This window comes from Hemitrygon akajei, chromosome 30, assembly GCF_048418815.1.
Source record: "Hemitrygon akajei chromosome 30, sHemAka1.3, whole genome shotgun sequence".
NCBI classification, from domain to species: domain Eukaryota; kingdom Metazoa; phylum Chordata; class Chondrichthyes; order Myliobatiformes; family Dasyatidae; genus Hemitrygon; species Hemitrygon akajei.
The window spans coordinates 44,365,994-44,389,378 of NC_133153.1; the positions used below are offsets into that span (position 1 = coordinate 44,365,994).

Below are 23,385 nucleotides of genomic sequence, written 5' to 3' on the forward strand. Positions count from 1 at the left end.
ATCTGTTCTGGGACCTTTACTCTGTGTGATTTTTATAAATGATCTGGATGAGGAAGTGGAGGGATGGGTTAGTAAGTTTGCTGATGACACAAAAGTTGGAGGTGTTGTGGATAGTGTGGAGGGCTGTCAGAGTTTACAGCTGGACATTGATAGGTTGCAAAACTGGACTGAGAAGTGGCAGATGGAGTTCAACCCAGATAAGTGTGAAGTGGTTCATTTTGGTAGGTCAAATATGATGGCAGAATATAGTATTAATGGTAAGACTCTTGGCAGTGTGGAGGATCAGAGGGATCTTGGGGTCCGAGTCCATAGGACGCTCAAAGCAACTGCGTAGGTTGACTCTGTGGTTAAGAAGGCGTATGGTGTATTGGCCTTCATCAATCGTGGAATTGAATTTAGGAGCCAAGAGGTAATGTTGCAGCTATATAGGATCCTGGTCAGACCCCACTTGGAGTACTGTTCTCAGTTCTGGTTGCCTCACTACAGGAAGGATATGGAAGCCATGAAAATGGTACAGAGTAGACTTACAAGGATGTTGTTTGGATTGGGGAGCATGCCTTATGAGAATAGGTTGAGTAAACTCGGCTTTTCCTCCTTGGAGTGAAGGAGGATGAGAGGTGACCTGATAGAGGTGTACAAGATGATGAGAGCCATTGATCATGTGGATAGTCAGAGGCTTTTTGTGGCAACCAAGGCTGAAATGGCTGCCACAAGAGGACACAGGCTTAAGGTGCTGGGGAGTAGGTACAGTGGAGATGTCAGGGGTAAGTGTTTTACTCAGAGAGTGGTGAGTGCGTGGAATGGGCTGCAGGAACGGTGGTGGAGGTGGATACAATAGGGTCTTTTAGGAGACTTTTTGATAAGTACATGGAGCTTAGTAAAATAGAGGGCTATAGGTAAGCCTAGTAATTTCTAAGGTAGGGACATGTTCGGCACAACTTTGTGGGCCAAAGCGCCTGTATTGTGCTGTAGGTTCTCTATGTTTCTATGTTTGTATTTAGAAAATATTATACTCCTTTATTCTACCAAAGTGCATAACCATATACTTACTGACACTGTTTTCCATCTGCTGCAACTTTGCCCATTCTCCTAATCTAAGTCCTTCTGCAGACTCTCTGCTTCCTCCACACTGCCTGCTCCTTCACCTATCTTAGTAATAGCAGCTACACTCACTCCTTCCCAGACACACTCAAATGTCTGGCATACTGCTGGTGTCTTCCATAGTGAAGACTGATGTAAAATACTTATTGTTCCTCTGCCATTTCTTTGTTCCCCATTACTACCTATCCAGTGGTCCAGTATCCAGTCTTGCCTCTTACTCCTTATATATTTGGAAAAGCTTTTGTATCCTTTTTTATATTATTGGCTGGCTTCCTTTCATATTTCATCTTTTCTCTCCTTATGGATTTTTAGTTGCCTTCTGTTGGGTTTTACAAGCTTCCCAATTCTCTGATTTTCCCACTAATTTTTGCTCTATTACATGCCCTCTTTTGGCTTTTATATTAGCTTTTACTTCCCTGGTCAGTCACAGTTGTTTCATCCTCTCTTTAGAACACTTCTTCATTTTTTGGGATGTATTTATCCTGTGCCTTCTGAATTGTCCCCAAAAACTCACACCATTGCTGTTTCACCATCATTCCTGCTACTGTTCCCTTCCAGTTCCTCTCTCATGTCTCTGTAATTTCATGTCATGTTTAGCAATGTAATACTGGTACATCTGACTTCATCTTCTCCCTCTCAAGCTGCAGGGTGAATTCTATCATATTACAAATCACTGCTTCATTAGAGTTCCTTTACCTTAAGCTCCCTAATCAAATTTGATTCATTACACAACACCCAATCCAGAATAGCTTTCCTCTAGTGGGCTCAACCACAAGCTGCTCTAAAAAGCCATCTCATAGGCATTCTACAAAGTCCCTCTCTTGGGATCCAGCCACCAACCTGATTTTCCCAATCTACCTGCATATTGAAATCTCCTGTGACCATCGTAATATTGCCCTTATTACATGCCTTTTCTATTTCCCATTGAAATTTATATGCCACATCCTGGCTACTGTTTGGGGCCATGTACATACACAAACTTTAATCAGGATTTTTTTATGCTTGCAGTTTCTTAACTCTATCCATATCGATTCTACATCTTCCAATCCCATGTCAACTCTTTCTAAGGATTTAACTGCATTATTTCCAACATAACTATCCACCCTCTCTGCCTACCTGACTGCCCTTTTGATACAAAGTGTATCCTTGGATGTTAAGCTCCTACCTCTGAGCTTCTTTTAACCACGACTCAGTGATGCCCACATCATACCTGCTAATTTCTAGTTGCACTACAACATCATCTACCTTATTCTTAATATCGTGTTGTTTAAATATATACCGTCAGTCCTGTATTCATCATTTTTTTCAATTTTGACCCTATGTTACACTTGAAATCATCCTACTGACTGCAATTTTGCCTGTCCTTCCTCACAGTCTCATTACACTCTGCATCTACTTAAATAGCAACTGCCCCAATCTGAGCCCTATCACTCTGGTTTCCATCTCCTTGCCAAATTAGTTTAAACCCTCCACAACAGCTCTAACAAACCTGCCCACAATGATATTGGTCTCCTTGGGTTCAGGTGAAACCCATCCTTTTAGTAAAGGTCATGCTTTCCCCAGAAGAGATCCTAATAATTCACAAATCTGAAACCTTGCCACCTATACCAATTCCTCAGCCATGCATGCATCTGCCAAATCATCCTATTCTTGCCCTCATTGGCAATCCAGAGATTACTATCCTAGAATTTAAGAATCTGAAACAGAACATCTCCATTCAGCCTGTGAGCCAATTCCCAGTGTCTGTTGAACACAACAGACACATCGTTGACCAGATAGAGCTCCAGTTCAGGGTCTGAGATATGTGGAATATTATTACATACTCACTCACCTTGTGAACCTCTCATGAGCTATAGGAGGCTCTGTGAACAGACTCTCCTCACTGTAAACTATGGTCAGTCCGTCCTGCAGGATTGAGAGTGAGAGATGTGCGCTCTGCTCCAGCAGATAAAGCTGGGTACCTGTGACAGAAACACAGAATCCAGTCTCCACAAGTTCTTGACCACATCTTGCTCACAGAGACAAGAAAGCAAGGGAAATGACTGTGAGCACTGAATAAATCACTTCCCATTATTCACTGTCCTGGATCCAGAGACAGTCAGTGGTCCTGAGGTGCTTACCTGTGGTTCGAACAGTTATAGGCTCACTTCTTTCACTGCTGCCTCCTCTATTCATGCCTCTGATGTAGAAAATGTAATTTTCATTGGGCTCCAGTTCAATTAATGTTTGACATGAAGCTATCCCTGTGAGAGACCTAGAGACAGAAGCATGAAAACAGGCTGGAAATAAAACTAACAGCACTTGGAAAAAAAGATTCTGCAAACAACAAATGAAACAGGAGCAAGAGGAAGTCATTTGGGTCTACCATTCATCACTTTCATTCTGAGGTGCACTTGCTGGAGGATCAGTCCCACAGCAACTGATTCCCAGCCAGTTCCTGCTCATCTTCCTTATTTTCAGCCTGTAAAGAATCCAAACTAACATTTTGTGGAAGAACAGAGTGATCTTGCGGTCCACATCCACAGATCCCTCAAAGTTGCTGCTCAGTTTGATAGGGTTGTTAAGTTAGTGCATAGTGGTTTGATCTCTAGAGCAGATAGGTAATGTTGTAGCTCTATAAAACTTTGGTTAGACTACATTTGGAGTACAGTGTCCTGACGAAGGGTCTCAGCCTGAAACATCGACAGTGCTTCTCCCTATAGATGCTGCCTGGCCTGCTGCGTTCCACCAGCACTTTGTGTGTGTTGCTTGAATTTCCAGCATCTGCAGATTTCCTCGTATTTGGAGTATTGTATTCAGTTCTAGCCACCTCTATAGGAATGATGTGGAAGCTTTGGAGGAGCAGAGGAGATTTACCAGGATGTTGCCTGCATTAGAGAGCATGCCTTATGAGGATAGGTTGATCAAACCAGGGCTTTTCTCTTTTGAAGCAAAGAAGGATGAGAGGTGCCTTGACAGAGGTGTATAAGATAAGAAGCACAGGTTGAGTGAACAGCCAGCACCTTTTTCCCAGGATGGAAAAGGTTAATATAAGGGGGCATCATTTTAAGGTGACTGGAGGGAAGTTTGAAGGTGGGTAAGTGGAGCACGCTGCCAGGGTTGGGGGTAGAGCCACATACATTAGGGACATTGAAAAGACTCCTAGGCACATGGACAAAAAAGAGATAGAGAGCTAAAGTGCCTATAAAAAGTATTCACACCCCTTCGAAGTTCTCATGTCTTATTGCTTTACATCATTGAATCACAGTGGATTTAATTTGGCTGTTTTGACACCGATCAACAGAAAAAGACTCCTTTGTGTCAGTGAAAACAGATCTCTACAAAATGATCTAAACTAATTACAAATATAAAACAATAATTGATTGCATAAGTATTCACCCCCTTCAAGTTAATATTTAATAGATGCACCTTTGGCAGCAACTACAGCCTTGAGTCTATGTGGGTAGAACTCTATCAGCTTTGCACATCTGGACACTGGAATTTCCCCCCATTCTTTCAGTGTAAACTCTGTCAAATTGCATGGGGATCATGAGTGAACAGCCCTTTTCATGCACAGCCACAAACTCTCAATTCGATTGAGGTCTGGACTCTTGACTTAGTCACTCCAATACATTGACTTTGTTGTTTTTAAGCCATTCCTGTGTAGTTTGGACATTATCTTGGGGTCATTGTCTTGCCAGAAAACAAATCTTCTCCCAAGTCGAGGTTCTCTTGCAGACTGCATCAGATTTTCCTTCAGGATTTTGCTGCATTAATTTTACCCTCTACCTTCACAAGCCGTCCAAGGCCTACTGCAGTGAAGAATCCTCACAGCATGATGCAGCCAACATCATGCTTCATGATAGGGATGGTGTGTTTTTGATGTGCAGTGTTTGACTTACGCCAAACATAGCGTTTAGTCTGATGGCCAAAAAACTCAATTTTAGTTTCATCAGATCATAGAACCTTCTTTCAGCTGACTTCAGAGTCTTCCACATGGCTTCTGGCAAACTCTAGCCAAGATTTCATGTGAGCATTTTTCAACTGTGGCTTTTCTTTGCCACTCTCCCATAAAGCTGTAACTGGTGAAGCACCCGAGCAACAGTTGTTGCATGCGCAGTCTCTCCCATCTCAACCACTGAAGCTTTTAACTCCTCCAGAGTTGTCATAGGCCTCTTGGTGGCCTCACTCACGAGTCTCCTTCTTGCACGTTCACTCAGTTTTTGAGGACGGCCTGCTCTAGGCAGATTTACAGCTGTGCCAGATTCTTTCCATTTCTTGATGATTGACTTAACCATACTCCAAGAGATATTCAGTGACTTGGAAGTTTTCTTGTATCTACCTTTTCACTTTTGCTTTTCAATAACCTTTTTGTGGAGATGCTTGGAGTGTTCTTTTGTCTTCAAGATGTAGTTTTTGCCAGGATACTGACTCACCAGCAGTTGGACCTTCCAGATACAGGTGTATTTTTACCACATCAATTGAAACACCTTGACTGCACACAGGTGATGTCCATCTAAGTAATTATGTGACTTCTAAAACCAATTGCCTGCACTAGTGATGATTTAGTGTATCATATTAAAGTGTGTGAATACTTATACAATTAATTATTTTGTGCTTTATATTTGTAATTAATTTAGATCACTGTAGAGATCTGTTTTCACTTTGACTAGAAAGAGCCTTTTTCTGTTGAACATTGTCAAAAAAGCCAAATTAAATTCACTATAATTCAATGTTGTAAAACAATAAAACATGAAAATTTCCAAGGGGGGGGAGGGTGAATACTTTTTATAGGCACTATATTTAGGAAGGAAAGGTTAGATTGATGTTGGACTGGATTAAAGAATTAGCACAACAATGTGGGCAGAAGGGCTTTAAATGTTCTATGGTTCTACATATGAGCATGTGCAGCAGCATAGAATGTCATAGAACCATAATGCACAGAAACAGGCCTTTGTCGATGTTTCAGGTCATGATGTGGGTCTCAACCAAAAACAGCGACAATTCTTTTCCTCCAACAGATGATGCTGGACTTGCTGAGTTCCTCCAACAGATTGCTTTTTGGTACTGATCTAGGGAAGTTTGCTCCAACTTTATAAAACTTTGGTTAGATCTTGGTCAGACCTCAGCAGGAGCTCTGTGGACACTTCAGGTCATCACACTGTAGGAAGGGTGTGGTTCTGCTGGAGAGGGTACAGAGGAGACTCACCACAATGGAGTGTTGCAGTGATGAAGAGTGATTGGGGAGGCTGTATCCCTGGAGCAGAAGTTAAGAGTACAAGATTAATGGTCAGTTACTTAAGAGTGTGGATGAACAAAGGGACCTTGGGGTTCAAATCCATACATCCCTCAAGGTTGCTGCACAGGTTGATAGGGTAGTTAAGAAGGCCTATGGGTTGCTAGGCTTCATTAACAGGGGGATTGAGTTCAAGACTAGAGAGGTCATGTTGCAACTCTACAAATCTCTGCTGAGACCACACTTAGAGTATTGTGTTGAATTCTGGTCACCTCATTATAGGAAGGATGTGGAAGCTATGGAGAGGGTGCAGAGGATATTTACCAGGATGTTGCCTGGATTGGAGAACAAGTCATATGAAGCAAGGTTAGCAGAGCTGGGACTTTTCTCTTTGAAGCGTAGAAGAATGAGAGGGGACTTGATAGAGGTCTACAAGATTATGAGAGGCATAGATAGGGTGGATAGTCAGTACCTGTTTCCCAGGGCATCAATAGCAAACACCAGGGCATATGTACAAAATTAAGGGAGGGAAGTTTAGGGGAGACATCAGGGGTAAGTTTTTTACACAGAGGGTTGTGAGTGCCTGGAATGACTTGCCAGAGATGGTGGTGGAGGCTAAAACATTAGGGGTATTTAAAAGCCTCTTGGACAGGCACATGGATGAAAGAAAAATAGAGGGTTATGTGATAGCGTGGGTTTAATACTTTTTTAAGGATTATATGGGTCGGCACAACATGGAGGACTGAAGGGCCTGTACTGTGCCGTAGTGTTCTATGGTTCTATGATATGATTGGGGTAAATGCTGGATGGAATTTTTTTCTCCATGACGAAAAACTCAAGTGTGCAGATATAGGGTAAGGGGACAAAGAGATTTAGAGAGGATCTGGGGGGATCTTCACCCAGAAGGAGTGTTATGTACCCCGAGGATTCATATTTTCTGTGGAGTATCACTTTAAAATGTCGGGAGAATGAGACTGACTTTTGGATACTGTTTGAGCTGTTACAGAGAGAGAGAGGGAGGTGTCCGACGCAGAGACCCTGTTATTGAGAGAGACAAAGACCTCTCAAAAGATTGATGTTATGGTTTCTCTACAAGTTGTTTACCTTTCCACAAGGACACTTGCCTACTTGCAAAGTTCTTGCAGAGAAGAAGGGCAGAGCAGGTTGATGGACAGCTGGTGTCCAACATGTGGAGATAAATACCAAGTCCGCTGTTACACAAGACAGACACACAGTTTCGGACACTGAACGAGCTTTGTTGCACCCACAGGAAGGTGGGGTTTTGGAGGATCGATTCGGGGAAATCGATCAGTTGCTCTCACAGTGTGAACAGGTGTGACCGGTGGGTAATTACTTGTGTGTCCACCCTTGCCTGGGTGATAATTCCACCACTGAAGAACGGTCATACGTATCATGGTCATAGTCAGTGGCCACAACAGGACTTCGGAAGACAATGGGAAGATCAATGGCATCAGTGTCTCTTCCTCTCCCTCTCCACCTCCCCCCTTCCTCCAAATAACTACCTCGAACTGAACTGAATTCACTTCATCATCGTAAGACTCTATTTATTCACCCCTAGGTTTGAAAGAGCCTAGTTTTGTTCCTAGTTCCACGTGTGTGTGTACATATATATATATATAATTGCTAACCTGTTTGATATATCCGCATTTATAGTACTGTATTACATAGTTACTAATAAACACTATTAGTTATTAGAAATACCAGACTCCAATGTGGTTTCCATTTCTGCTGGTTCTTTAACTCGTCCCTGGTCCCTGACCAAAATTGGGGCCTGCGTCCGGGATTTGAACAAATTGTGTGGGGGCTTGTTCGAATTGATTGGGGAAATTCCCTTATTTTGATTTGGTTGTGTGAAAAGAAACAGCAGAAATGGATGTTGAGGGTTTTCTGGCAAGACCAGATCCTGCAGGCTTAAAGAAAGCTTAAAAGGAGGACTTCACCACACCCTGTTCCAATTCCAACCTCACTCCTTCCGAACGCTCTGCTCTCCGCTCCCTCCGCACCAATCCCAACCTCACTATAAAACCTGCAGATAACGGGGGAGCTGTTGTTGTCTGGCGTACTGACCTCTACCTGGCCGAGGCACAGCGACAACTCTCTGATAACACCTCTTATTTACCCCTTGATCATGATCCCACTAAGGAGCACCAGGCCATTGTCTCCAATACCATCACCAACCTTATTAGCTCTGGGGATCTCCCATCCACTGCCACAAACCTCATAGTTCCCACACCCCGCACTTCCCGTTTCTACCTCCTACCCAAGATCCACAAACCTGCCTGTCCAGGTAGACCTATTGTCTCAGCTTGCTCCTGCCCCACTGAACTCATTTCTGCATACCTTGACACTGTCTTATCCCCCCTTGTTCAATCTCTTCCCACCTATGTTCGTGACACTTTTCATGCTTTGAATTTTTTCAATGATTTTAAGTTCCCTGGCCCCCTCCGTCTTATTTTCACCATGGACATCCAGTCCCTATATACCTCCATCCCCCACCGAGATGGTCTCGAAGCTCTTCGGTTTTTTTTGGATTCCAGACCTAACCAAATCCCCTCTACCACCACTCTCCTCTGTCTAGCGGAATTAGTTCTTACTCTCAATAATTTCCCCTTTGGCTCCTCCCACTTCCTCCAAACCAAGGGTTGTAGCCATGGGCACCCGTATGGGTCCCAGTTATGCCTGCCTTTTTGTTGGCTTTGTGGAACAGTCCATGATCCAAGGCTATACCGGTATCCATCCCCCTCTTTTCCTTCGCTACATCAACGACTGCATTGGCGCTGCCTCTTGCACGCGTGCTGAGCTCGTCGACTTCATTAACTTTGCCTCCAACTTTCACCCTGCCCTCAAATTTACCTGGTCCATTTCCGACACCTCCCTCCCCTTTCTTGATCTTTCTGTCTCCATCTCTGGAGACGGCCTATCTACTGATATCTACTATAAATCTACAGACTCTCACAGCTACCTGGACTATTCCTCTTCCCACCCTGTCTCTTGCAAAAAGGCTACCCCCTTCTCACAATTCCTCCGACTCCGCTGCATCTGCTCTCAGGATGAGGCTTTTCTTTCCAGGACGAAGGAGATGTCTTCCTTTTTTAAGCAAAGGGGCTTCCCTTCGTCCACCATCAACTCTGCTCTTAAATGCATCTCTCCCATTTCCCGCACATCTGCCCTCACCCCATCCACCCACCACCCCACTCGGGACAGGGTTCCCCTTGTCCTTACCTACCACCCCACCAGCCTCCAGGTCCAACATATAATTCTCCGTAATTTCCGCCACCTCTGACGGGATCCCACTACCAAACACATTTTTCCCTCCCCCCCCCTTCTGCTTTTCACAGGGATAGCGCCCTACACGACTCCCTTGTCCACTCGTCCCCCCCATCCCTTCCCACCGATCTCCCTTCTGGCACTTATCCTTGTAAACGGAACAAGTGCTACACCTGCCCTTACACTTCCTCCCTCACCACCATTCAGGGCCCCAGACAGTCCTTCCAGGTGAGGCGACACTTCAACTGTGAGTCAGCTGGTGTGGTATACTGTGTCTGGTGCTCCCGGTGTGGCCTTTTATATATTGGTGAGACCCGACGCAGACTGGGAGACTTTCGTGGAACACCTACGCTCGGTCCGCCAGAAAAAGCAGGATCTCCCAGTGGCCACACATTTCAATTCCACGTCCCATTCCCATTCTGATATGTCTATCCATGGCCTCCTCTATTGTCAAAATGAATCCAAACTCAGGTTGGAGGAACAACACCTTATATACTGGCTGGGTAGCCTCCAACCTGATGGCATGAACATTGACTTCTCTAACTTCCGTTAATGCCCCTCCTCCCCCCATCCCTGACATATTTAGTTGTTTGCCTGTTCTCCATCTCCCTCTGGTGCTCCCCCCCCCCTTTCTTTCTCCCAAGGCCTCCCGTCCCATGATCCTTTCCCTTCTCCAGCTCTGTATCACTTTCACCAATCACCTTTCCAGCTCTTAGCTTCATCCCACCCCCTTCGGTCTACTCCTATCATTTCGCATTTCCCCCTCCCCCCTCTACTTTCAAATCTCTTACTACCTTTCCTTTCAGTTAGTCCTGACGAAGGGTCTCGGCCCGAAATGTCGACAGCGCTTTTCCCTATAGATGCTGCCTAGCCTGCTGTGCTCTACCAGCATTTTGTGTGTGTTGTTTCTTAAAAGGAGGAGTTGTGGGAAGTTGTAAATGCATCGAAACTTAAGGAGGCACAGAAGGGTATGATGAAGGTGGAATTTTGAGTGATAATAGTGGAGCACTATGTTTCTACAAAGCACTTTGGTGAGGAGGAGTTAGAAATGTTTCCTCTATAGATCCAGTTGCGACTGGAACAGATGAAGTTAGAGAGAATTAAGTTAGAGGCAGAAAAGCAGAGAGAAGAAGCAGAAAGACAGAGACAGTTTGAGAGGAAGGTGTGGCAGCTGGGAGGTCCAGTGCTGGACCCTGGTGATTTTTATAGCTTGAAAGAGCTGGTTGTTATTGAAGAATTTAAGAAGTGTGTTCCCAATGATGTAAGGGCATTCCAAGAAGAAAAGGATGCCGCTACCTTGCAGGAGTCTGCTGGGTTGGCAGACGAGGTTGTTTTAACCCACAAGGTTGAGTTAACTCCAGATAGGAGTTGCCCAGAGAGTAGCTGGGAGGATCAGGGGAACCTGGAATTTGAAACTGGGACTGGTGTTGAAAGCCTAGAAAAGGCAGCTGTCCCGTTTGCCTGTGTTCAGGTTGTTGAAGTACCTGTGGATTCACAGAGTACTGAACCTTGTGTTGAGACTCAGGTAAGGTCTGAGGTGTCTGACTTGGTTAAAAAAGAATGCAGTCCTTTTGTGTCAGATGGACTTGGTTCAGTGAATAAGGGGTTAACCCTGGTACCAGTGGAAATTGAGGATTCTCAATCACTTGTGTTAGTTGGTGATGAGATGAAAACTGGTGAGGTGTATCTTATTGAAGATATTGGGAAAAGTATTGTTCCTGGATTTTTGAATAAAGTACTTGTGAAGTCATGATTGGTTTCAAGACCTTTGACTTTGCTGAGAGAAACAGCTCTCTCAGATGCTGAGACAGTACATGCTGATTTGTTAAACTATATTTTGGAATTTAAAGATAAGCAACTTGGTGATGTTGTTCAAGTTTGTGATTTGGAGAGACCATCAGCAGGTGTTATTATGGAAACATTTGGAACTAAAGATCTTGAAGATAAAATTAATGACTTGCTTGAAATTAATGACTTGTTTGGAAGTTCAGCAAATGGGCTTAGTTTGGAAAACATTGGTGATAAGCTAGCACTTCTGCAGGGAGTCTGTGAAGGCCTTATCCGAGCTGGTAAGCAAGCTGATCACGTGATGATTACTTGTTTTGTGGTGAAGTGGACAAGGGACAATGGGTGATCAAACTCCATTTTCAATACAATAGGATCTGGTTTTTCAGGAATTTGACTTTTCTTTGTAACAAAGCATGTGAAAGATAAAGACAATATCATGGTAGATTGACTGAATGTTAAGTTTAAAACTGAAATAGAGATTAGTATTTGTATACGCTTTTGTAATGTGCTACATGATAATCATGTATGTATTGCTTTATATTCAGTAAGATACAACTAAAAAAAAATTTGCTCTTTGATCAAATGTTTGCTTTCTTGGAGGAGGTGTTATGTACCCCTAGGGATCATATTTTCTGTGGAGTATCACTTTAAAATGTCGGGAGAATGAGACTGACTTTTGGATACTGTTTGAGCTGTTACAGAGAGAGAGAGAGGTGTCCAATGCAGAGACCCTGTTATTAAGAGACAGAGAGAGACAAAGACTGCTCGAAAGATTGATGTTATGGTTTCTCTACAAGTTGTTTACCTTTCCACAAGGACACTTGCCTACTTGCAAAGTTCTTGCAGAGAGAGGAGGGTAGAGGAGGGTGGAGCAGGTTGATGGGACAGCTGGTGTCCAACATGTGGAGATAAAAACCAGGTCCGCTGTGTTACGAATGTGCCACAGCTCTGAGGGGCCGAAGGGTGCGGGGTAGCCCCCTCCTTTGTGAGAATCGCAAGATCACTATTAAGTCAGTTCAGGGGACACAGGCAATGAGAGAAAGACATGCAGAATCCACAAAAGGGTTGGAATGTGTCCTGGCCTCTGAAAGGCAGACCCATTGATACCGGCTATTGTCTCTTGGAGATGGACTTGTGTATTGCATCCTGTACGTTGCAATTGAAGCCCCAGGCAATGAACCAAGGAGGAGGTTGGTGGAGGGATTGCATCATCCCAACCTGATTGACACCTGAGACCCTGTGAGTCAGGATAAAAAGAGGGTCTGTGGGAACAGCCCCTCAGACGCACCAGAAGAAACGCTAGCGATCCCGTAATAGCAAAAACCAGTGGAAGGCCACGTGTGTCTGTTTCCATTTGCCCCGGAATCGGTGGTCTTTACCACGGAAGAACGGTTTTTAGCTAACAACGGGAAAATCAACTCCCAACGACTCTCGAAGGATTGACATCATAAAAGGAATGGGCAAGTTTTAACCCGTCTTTCTCTCCAACCAAAGGCTGCAGCCTACAGCTTGACTGAACTAAAGTGATTTTTATATTTCCATCGGACAATACATTATCCCCTAGACAACAATAGAGCTATTTCTTATTGATTATTATTATACCCGCGCTTTTAGATTTAGTATTGATGACGTATATTATCTGTGTGTTTGCATTGATATTATTTTTGTGTATTTCTATCAATAAATACTGTTAAAAATAGTACCATCAGACTTCAACGGACCTCTCTATCTTTGCTGGTAAGTGACCCAGTTACGGGGTACGTAACAGCTGTTACACAAGACAGACACACAGTTTCGGACACTGAACGAGCTTTGTTCCATCCACAGGAAGGTGGGGTTTGGAGGATCGATTCGGGGAAATCAATCAGTCACAGTGTGAACAGGTGCGACCGGTGGGGAATTATCTGTGTGCCCACCCTCGCCTGGGTGATAATTCCACCACTGAGGAACAGTCGTACGTATCGTGGTCATAGTTGGTGACCACAACAGGACTTCAGAAGAAAACAGGAAGATCGACGGCATCGGCTCATCTCCCTCTCCCTCTCCCCCCTCCCTCTCCCCCCTCCCTCTCCCCCCTCCCTCTCCCCCCTCCCTCTCCCCCCTCCCTCTCCCCCTCCCTCTCCCCCCTCCCTCTCCCCCCCTCTCCCCCCTCCCTCTCCCCCCTCCCTCTCCCCCTCCCTCTCCCCCCTCCCTCTCCCCCCTCCCTCTCCCCCTCCCTCTCCCCCCTCCCTCTCCCCCCTCCCTCTCCCCCTCCCTCTCCCCCCTCCCTCTCCCCCCTCCCTCTCCCCCTCCCTCTCCCCCCTCCCTCTCCCCCTCCCCTCAAATAACTACCTCGAACTGAACTGAATTCACTTCATCATAAGACTCTATTCATTCACCCCTAGGTTTGAAAGAGCCTAGTTTTGTTCCTATTTCCACACTTATATATATCATTGCTAACCTGTTTGATATATCTGCATTTATAGTACTGTATTGCATAGTTACCAATAAACACTATTAGTTATTAGAAATACCAGACTCCAATGTGGTTTCCATTTCTGCTGGTTCTTTAACCCAGTCATGGGGTAAGTGACAGGAGGTAAGTGTCTGGAGTGCATTGGGAAAGAGAGTGGGTGAAGCTGGGTCACTGGCAGTAATGAAGTGTCCAGAAGAAAAAAAATTGTCTACATGGGGCTATGTTCCAAGTGCTGGGAGCTGAGGTCAATATGGATGGGTTGGGCCAAATGGCCTATTCCCTGTATTCTATGTCTTTGAGGAGTGTGGAGTCTCTGTCACAGAGATTTTTTTGGATTTTAATGGAATATGCAGGAAAGTGGCATGAGGTAAGAGCTGAGCCAGTTCTCTCTAAATGACCTCCTGATTCCTGGTTCCTGATCCTGGGATTGCGTGATCCTGGATATATTGATTGTAGGTTTATCCCAGTGTCCCTCTCACATCTTGATCAATACTTACTCCATGAGTGACTCTGTCCAATTGCAGCCGCTGCAGATTTGGCAGAATTCCACTGTGTAGGACTGTGGGGGGAGACCAGGACCAGGCTCCCACTCCATAAGCACTGCGCTCTGGCATATTGCTACCCCTCTGCTGCTGATCAACGGAGCTGAGGGAACTGTGACACAGAAACAAGATGAGATGGTGGACAACATACTGCATCTGCTGGGCCAAAGTTGACACAACCCCTCAGCCTTTCCCTGTACCTGCACCAAACTGTGGGCCAAACAGCAGTGGCAGTTCCTCCCAGCTTTCCCGATCTCATGGGCTCCCAGACCTGTCGGCTCTGGAGCCTGGCCCAGTGTGTCTGATGGAAAGTGGGTTTATTTTTGGGGTCCTTGCTCAGTGGATGTGGATTCCACAGGGTTCTGAAGGAATAGCCGAGGAGATTGTGGAGGCAGTTACAATGATCTTTGAAGAACTGATAGATTCTGACATTTTACCAGATGACTGGAAAATTGCAAATGTTATTCCACTACTTAGGAAGGGTGGGAGGCAGCAGAAAGGAAACTATAGACCTGTTAACCTGACATCAGTGGTTGGGAAGTTGTTGGAATTGATTGTTAGGGATGAGATTACAGAGCACGTGGAGACACATGGTAAGATAGGCTAAAGCCAGCATGGTTTCCTGAAAGGAAAATCCTGCTTGACTAACCTACTGCAATTTTTTTGAGGAAATTACAAGCAGGGTAGACAAAGGAGATGCAGTAGATGTGATGTACTTGGATTTTCAGAAGGCCTTTGACAAGTTGCCGCATATGAGCTTGCTTAGCAAGATAACAGCCCATGGAATTACAGGGGAGATACTAGTGCGGGTGGAGCATTGACTGATCAGCAGAAAACAGAGTTGGGAATAAAGGGATCCTATTCTGGCTGGCTGCTAGTTACCAGTGGGACCGCTGCTTTTTACAATGTATGTTAATGATTTGGACTGTGGGATTAATGGATTTGTGGCTAAGTTTGCCGATGATACAAAGATAGGTGGAGGAGCAGGTAGTGTTGAGGAAACAGAGCCTGCAGAGAGATTTGGATAGTTTAGGAGAATGGGCAAAGAAGTGGCAAATTAAGTACAATGTTGGAAAGTGTATGGTCATGCACTTTGGTGGAAGCAATAAATGGGCAAACTATTATTTAGATGGAGAGAGAATTCAAAATTCAAAGATGCAAACGGATTTGAGAGACCTTGTGCAGGATACCCTAAAGGTTAACCTTCAGGTTGAGTCGGTGGTGAAGGAGGCTAATGCAATGTTGGCATTCATTTCTAGAGATATAGAATATAAGAGCAGGGATGTGATGTTGAGGCTCTATAAGGCACTCATGAGACCACACTTGGAGTATTGTGTGCAGTTTTGGGCTCCTTATTTTAGAAAGGATATACTGACATTGGAGAGGGTTCAGAGAAGATTCACAAGAATGATTCCAGGAATAAAAGGGTTACCGTATGAGGAACGTCTGGCAGCTCTTGGGTTGTATTCCCTGGAGTTCAGGAGAATGAGGGGGGATCTCATAGAAACATATTGAAAGTTAAAAAGCCTGAACAGATTAGGTATGGAAAAGTTAGTTCCCATGGTAGGGGAGTCTAGGACAAGAGGGCACGACTTCAAGATTGAAGGACGTCCATTTAGAACAAAGATGTGGAGAAATTACTTTAGTCAGAGGGTGGTAAATCTGTGGAATTTGTTGCCACGAGCAGCTGTGGAGGCCAAGTCATTAAGTGTATTTAAGGCAGAGATAGGTCCTTGATTAGCCAGGGAATCAAAGGGTATGGGGAGAAGGCAGGGGAGTGGGGTTGACTGGAAGAATTGGATCAGCCCATGATTGAATGGCAGAGCAGACTTGATGGACCGAATGGCCTACTTCTGCTCCTATATCTTATGGTCTTATGCACTGGGTCCCGGACAAACCCCCCCCCCCCAGACCACCTGTAGTGGCACAGGATAGTGACAAATGTCAACGTCTACTCTGTGCCCAGACATACCTCCCCATACTCTGCTTCAGGGAAGCAGTATGAAACCTGCGTACCTGTTGATAATCCCACACTCTGTCACCGCAAACAGTGGCAAAACGAACGAGCTCCATAAAGGATTAATCATCTATGTCCGCTGATATCTGGTGGCCAGATTGATGGCTAGACAGTATATTGTGTGATGTCTAGATGGAATATGCAGTAGCCTGGTATTTTGTCTGGTCTGTTATGTCTGGTATACAGGAATGAAGCAGCCTGTGGTGCCCACTGAAAGGCTGACTAGATCATGGAATTTGGATCCCATGGGCTGAGTCCCTCAACAACCACTTAGCCAAAGGCCCAGGCCTGGTCATGGCACAAAGCCATGTCCAGTGTGTTACCTGTCATGTACTCTGCTCGATCACTCTCTTCACTTGCCCCGGCACAGTTGCTGGCAGTGACCCAGAACAGATAGACAGAACCAGGCTGTAGATTCCTCACGGTGCAGAACATTTCCTTCACTCTCAGCGACACATCTGAGGGAGGAGACTCTGGTTCAGTACCATGTCTGCACTTCCTGTACCCGCTGGTTCCTATCACCCAGACCCTGACCCAACCACATCTGGCCTCGAGGGCGGGGAGGATGCAGCAGTAATGGAGAATGGGAAAATGAAGGAGGTAAATCCAGACTGCTGCCAGGCTGTCAGATATTACAGCTTTCACCACAGGGGACACAGCATTTAAAGTTCAAAGTAAATTTATTATATCTCACCATATACAATCCTGAGCTTTATGGGCCATCTCTATTTCTCTGAACACACGGAAAGGACAGCAGAATTCCTCCCTCGGAGGGCATGACCCAGTAAAGGTCTCCTTCATCTTTACAGTTTCAAACCCAGAGTCCAGGATCAATGGCCCAGAACTTTGCTTACTGGTCCAGTGACATAATCTCAATACAACTGTATTCCATGACTTACTAGTTACTGATCTCCACGTGATCGTACCCCCATGAGTTACCAGCTACCAGTCCCCACATGACCGTACCCCCATGAGTTGCCAGTTACAGGTCCCCATGTGGCCAGACCCCCACGACTTACCGATTACTGATCTCCACATGATCGTACCTCCATGAGCTACTGGTCCCGCATGATCGTACCCCCACGAGTTGCCAGTTACAGGTCCCCACGGTACCCCCAATAGTTGCCAGCTACCGGTCCCTGTGTGACCGTACCCCCACAAGTTACCTGCTACCGATCTCCACATGATCTTACCTCCACGAGCTGCCAGTTACAGGTGCCCCCATGACCGTACCCCCACGAGTTAGCAGTTACCGATCTCCACATGATTGTACCCCATGAGTTGCCGGTTACAGGTCCCTGCGTGGCCGTGCCCCCACAAGTTACTGGTTACTGATCTCCACATGATTGTATCCCCATGAGCTGCCAGTTACAGGTCCTCCTGTGGCCGTAGTCCCACGAGCTACAGTCCCCATGTGACTGTACCCCCATATAACCTTTTTTAATTCTGTCTGTATTTGTACCCAGTCATTGGCTTGACCTTCCTTACATTCATGTTACACCCATCATCTACTTGTAAACCGATTGGCTCATCCTCAGTTCTATCATCTTGGTTCCCATCTCTCTGCTATATTAGTTTAAATCACTCCCAACAGCTTTAGTAAATCTCCCTGCACGAATATTGGTCCCGCTCGGATTCAAGTGCAACCTGTCCCTTTTGTATAGGTCACACCTGCCCTAGAAGAGGTTCCAATTATACAGAAATCTGAAACCCAGCTCCCTGCTCCAATTCTTCAGCCACATATTTATCTGCCACTTCATTCTATTCCTATCCTCACTGTCACGTGGCACAGGCAGCAATCCTAAGATTACTACCCTTGAGGTCCTGCTTCTCAGCTTCCTTCTAAACTCCCTGTATTCTGTTTTCAGGACCTCCTCCCTTTTTCTATTTATGTCGAAAAATAGCTTCTTCCCCACTGCCATCAGATTTCTGAATGGAAAATGAACCTATATACATTCCCTCACTATTTTAACATTCTGTGTTCCATTTTAACAGAAGTAAGGAGGATTTTTTTTCAGCCAAAGAGTGGTGAATCTGTGGAATGCTCTGCCACAGAATGCGGTGGAGGCCAAGTCCATGGGTATATTCAAATTAAAAATTTGATAGATTCCTTATTGGTTTGGTATCAAAGGATATGGTGAGAGGGCAGCTGTATGGGGTTGAATGGGATCTGGGATCAGCCATGATGGAATGGTGGAGAGGTCATGATGGGCTGAATGGCCTAATTCTGCTCCTATGTCTTATGATTTAAGTTCACATGACTGACGCAAGCTAGAAACATTTTGGAAACTGTTTCTTGCCCCAATTAAGTAGCATAGTGTCCCAAATAAATGAAGAGGCTATTTTCTCAATTAGTTTTTGTTGTTGAAGAGTTGAACTAAATAAGTGGCTGCCCTAATTAATCGATGGCTCAAATATTTAGTATCCACTGTATTTCTTATTGTAATTCATTGTTTTTTAAAATTCTGTATTGTAATGTACTGCTGATGCAACACCATGAATTTCATGACATACCAATATTAAACCTGGTTCTGAAAGTGGCCGGTCTGTGGATTAACACAATGATGGAAGGATAAACTTTTTGCATTCTCAGCTCCCTCCCAGAATGAGCACTTGGAATATAAGGTTGCTGATGTTTCAGCCTGAATCCTATTCTGCCTTCCCCCACTTCTCAGGGTCACCCTCTCAAACCCCTTCAGAGTTTTATGGTTGAAAACAATCATTCTTTGAAAGTCCAACTATTGGTCAGAATTCATATATGGGGACTTCCGGTAAGATGGCGATTGTTTAGCTGCTCCGAACTTTTGTTCCGTTACTGTCGCTATCTTTGCACTAAATGTCTCCATTTTTTAAACCTTAGTTAGGAATTTTTTCGGTATCTCTTACTTGCCTGTGAACATATCTAACTTACAATGTCTAGCAAGAGTTCTAAATCCAGGAGAAAGGAAGCTAAGGCTCCCTCAGACGAGACCCTGGCTGCGCTCAGAAAGCTCCGAGACGAAATTTTAAAGGAATTTTAAACCGCTTTCAAACAGTTGGAAGACAAACTGGATCGGATCAACAATAAAGTGGACAAGCATGCCGAACACCTATCTTGCATCGATTCGACTTCTGAAGATTTAGAAAGTCGTGTTCGATACTTGGAGACTCTCTGTTCCAGCTTAGAGGAAAAATGTAACAAACTCCTTTCCAAAATGGTGGATTTCGAAAATCGCAGCAGACACTGCAATCTCAGAATTATTGGATTGCCAGAGGTGACCGAACAGGGATCAACCGTGAAGTTTTTTGCCAAGTTTCTCTGTGAGATATTCAGGAAAGATTTGCTTCTGAACCCGCCCGAGCTCAAACGGGCACACAGAGTTTACGATCCCCCCGGAATTCTGGGCTCCCGCCCGCAACCAGTAATCTTGTGTTTCCATCAATACCACGTAAAACACAGTCTGATTGTAGAGGCATGTCGCAGGGGGTCTTTTCCTTTCCAGGATACAACCATTCGCTTTGTGGAAGATTTTGCACCCCAGACCTTAAAGATGCGCGCTGAGTTTAAAGGCGCAATGAAAGTGCTTTTTGATCGTGGTTTTAAACCCTCTCTTCACAATCCTGCCGATCTATGAATCAAGCTTAATACCGGAAAATACAAGTGGTTCAAATCAGTGAAGGAAGCTGAAGCATTTGTGACAAGTCTTCCGGCTATCCAGTCATCTTCGGAATCTGATCGGACCTCCTAAAATGGTGGATAAGTACTCCTCGTAGTAAAGTTACTTTTTCTGGACTCAGACTTCACTTGAATCACTCAGACATTATTCATTGAAACTCTAAGGGCTGTTGACAATCTCTCCCGGGATTTGGTGTGTGTGTAATCTATTTTTATTCTTGTATAACTTTATCTACAGAGTTCTACAACTGACTCTAACTTGTTTTGGAGGTTCGAAGTCTTTAGTGAAGGCCTCCCTGTTTGTTGGTTCACAGTTTAATTGCTGATTTATTTTTCCTTTTTTTATATTTATTTATTTTCTTTTTTTCTTTTCTTCACCCCTTTTTTCTAATCTCTGAATTTTTTCTCTCCTCTCTGTAAATGGTTGATAAATACTTGTCTTGAATTTATAATTTTCCCCTTCCTCTTTTTTTTTACCTTTTTTTTCCCCTTTCTCTTACTTCATTCTATAATTTTTCGCGGGTAGGTTAGTTTTGGTTTTCTTCCGATTTTCTCTGTATTAAGTTTTATATTTCTGCAGAAGGTGTTCTAATCTGTGGTTATGTTTTCTAGTGCATAAACTAGTTACTATTTGCTATAGTATTTATACGGAACTGTTGTTAATGACACAGATCTGGAAGTTGTATTTGGGTTAATTTTTTTGGTAGAGCTAGCTACTTGTTTTGGTAGCCGTCTAGTTTTGGGTTGTGTGGGTGGGGTGATTTTCCAGTTCCAACATCACTCACTGTATTTATTGTTTCTCTTTATTGCTCAGGACATGTATATGTTTTGATTTTACGAATCTATGTTTACATCTCTGCTCCCAGACTGCTATTGTACTGCTTGACTTTTTATATGCCTGCTGCCTTTTATGCATTAGTAACTGATAATGGCTAGTGCACTTAAATTCGTGAGCTGGAATGTAAAGGGATTGAATCACCCTGTTAAAAGGAGAAAGGTATTCTCACATATCAAACAACTCAAAGCTGACATTGCTTTCCTTCAAGAAACTCATATTCGTTGTTTTGATAACTCCCGGCTTCTGTCAAAGTGGGCGGGTCAGCATTTTCATTCATCCTTTGCCGCTAAAGCTAGGGGAGTCTCCATTCTTATTAACTCAAATATTCCTTTTGAACTCCATAATAAAATATCTGATACAAATGGCCATTTTATTATTGTTTTTGGTAAACTATATAACACTAAAGTTGCACTAGCAAACCTGTATGCCCCCAACTTTGATGATGTTAACTTTTTTGAACGGTTTTTTTCCTCACTACCAGACTTAAACTCATACTCTCTTATACTGGGTGTTGACTTCAACTGTTGGTTGGATCCTAAACTGGATCGATCGTCCTCTGTTACCAGATCACCTACTAAATCTGCCTTAGCTATCCAATCGTTTCTCTCTAATTTTGGTATCTCTGATATATGGCGTTTCCTCCATCCTACAGAGAGAGATTATTCTTTTTTCTCACATGTTCACCATACCTTCACTAGAATTGACTATTTCTTACTCGATAACCAACTTATCCCATTTGCCCACTCTTGTGACTATCAGAGTATACTGATTTCTGACCATGCCCCAATTACCCTCTCTCTGAACTTTCCTGGTCTCCCTCAGAGGAATAAACACTGGCGGTTTGATTCAACTTTATTATCAGATGATGATTTTGTAAAATTTATTAAGGATCAGATAACCTTTTATTTTAACACTAATACATCACCTGAAGTGCCATCCCAGATTGTCTGGGATGCCATGAAAGCATATCTGAGGGGTCAAATAATCTCTTACACAGCAAATCTCAACAGAAGATCCCGTGCAGATTGATCAGACCTCATTAACCAGATTAAAGATTTGGATCAAATATATGCCCAAACTAAGAACCCTGAATTATACAAGAAGCGCGTTGAACTCCAAACTAAATTTAACCTTCTGTCCACTCAACCTGTCGAACGCCAACTTCTCGAAAGCAAGAGTCGCTTTTACATTCATGGGGATAAGTCTGGTAAATTCCTAGCCAATCAGCTGAGGCGTTCCAAAGCCAAACAACATATTACAAAGATCCGGAAGGAGAACGGAGACTTTACATCGGATCATTTAGAAACTAATGACGCATTAAAAAAATTTTATTCTCGGCTTTATTCCTCTGAATCTCTGAATGACAATATCTCTGTTGATCAACTTTTACAGAATCTGAATATCCCCTTACTTTCATCTGATTTCAAAGCCAAACTCAATGCGCCTATATCATCAGAAGAAATATCTTTTGCAATTTCTGCACTGTCCTCAGGGAAATCTCCTGGACCTGATGGGTTCCCTGTAGAATTTTATAAATCATTCTCTTCACTTCTTTCTCCTCAGTTACTTTCAGTATTATCTGACTCGTTTAATTACGGCAAATTGCCACCCTCTTTCAATGAGGCATCTATTATTCTTCTTTTAAAAAAGGGCAAAGACCCAACAGAGTGTTCCTCGTACAGGCCGATCTCTCTGCTCAATGTTGATGTAAAGATCTTAGCTAAAGTGTTGGCTCATAGATTAGAAACCGTTATTCCCTCCATTATCTCTGATGACCAAACAGGCTTTATTAAAAACCGTCTCCTTTTTTTAACATTTGGCGTCTATTTAATATTTTATACTCAGCTCCAACTGGGACTCCTGAATGTGTTATTTCCCTCAATGCGGAGAAAGCATTTGATCGTATAGAGTGGAACTACCATTTTGCAGTCTTAGAAAAATTTGACCTCAGCCAAAGTTTCATCTCTTGGATCCAATTGCTGTACCTGTGTCCTACTGCTTCTGTTTTAACTAATTTTCAGAAATCCCAAGTATTTAATCTCAAACGTGGCACCCATCAGGGATGCCCCTTAAGTCCCTTTCTCTTTGATTTGGCTATAGATCCTCTGGCGATAGCATTTCGAAACTGTCCTGAATTGACCGGATTTGGAGAGGGGGTGTTGAGCATAAAGTTTCTCTCTATGCTGATGACTTATTACTCTTTCTCTCAAATCCATCTACATCCTTACCTCTAATGTTTTCACTTCTTGACCAGTTTAGCCAGATCTCTGGCTATAAACTTAATTTACATAAGAGTGAACTTTTCCCAATTAATAAAGAAGCACAAGAACTAATATTTCGTGATCTCCCTTCTAAAGTAGTCCATAATCAATTTACTTATCTTGGAATTACAGTCACAAGGAAGTTTAAAGATCTCTTTCGTGAAAACTTTGTCAATCTTTCATATGCTATAAAACAGAGTCTGGTACAATGGTCACCTCTATCTA

The 23,385-nt window shown here is 43.8% G+C and overlaps 2 protein-coding genes across 2 annotated transcripts in view; one reads left to right on the plus strand and one right to left on the minus strand.

Annotated features, from left to right (window-relative positions):
• Positions 1 to 13,409, plus strand: part of pde8a (phosphodiesterase 8A) — a 180,722-nt gene extending 167,313 nt beyond the window's left edge. Inside the window, exon 20 of the mRNA XM_073032809.1 lies at positions 13,220 to 13,409. Coding sequence (XP_072888910.1) covers positions 13,220 to 13,372 — 153 coding nt within the window. The 3' untranslated portion in view covers positions 13,373 to 13,409. The remainder of the gene's footprint in view (positions 1 to 13,219) is intronic.
• Positions 1 to 23,385, minus strand: part of LOC140718716 (fibronectin type III and SPRY domain-containing protein 2) — a 56,013-nt gene that overhangs the window by 11,981 nt on the left and 20,647 nt on the right. The window contains exons 8-11 of the mRNA XM_073032810.1: positions 16,730 to 16,864; positions 14,345 to 14,501; positions 3,222 to 3,355; positions 2,933 to 3,062 (exon numbers count right to left, since the gene is read on the minus strand). Coding sequence (XP_072888911.1) covers positions 2,933 to 3,062; positions 3,222 to 3,355; positions 14,345 to 14,501; positions 16,730 to 16,864 — 556 coding nt within the window. The remainder of the gene's footprint in view (positions 1 to 2,932; positions 3,063 to 3,221; positions 3,356 to 14,344; positions 14,502 to 16,729; positions 16,865 to 23,385) is intronic.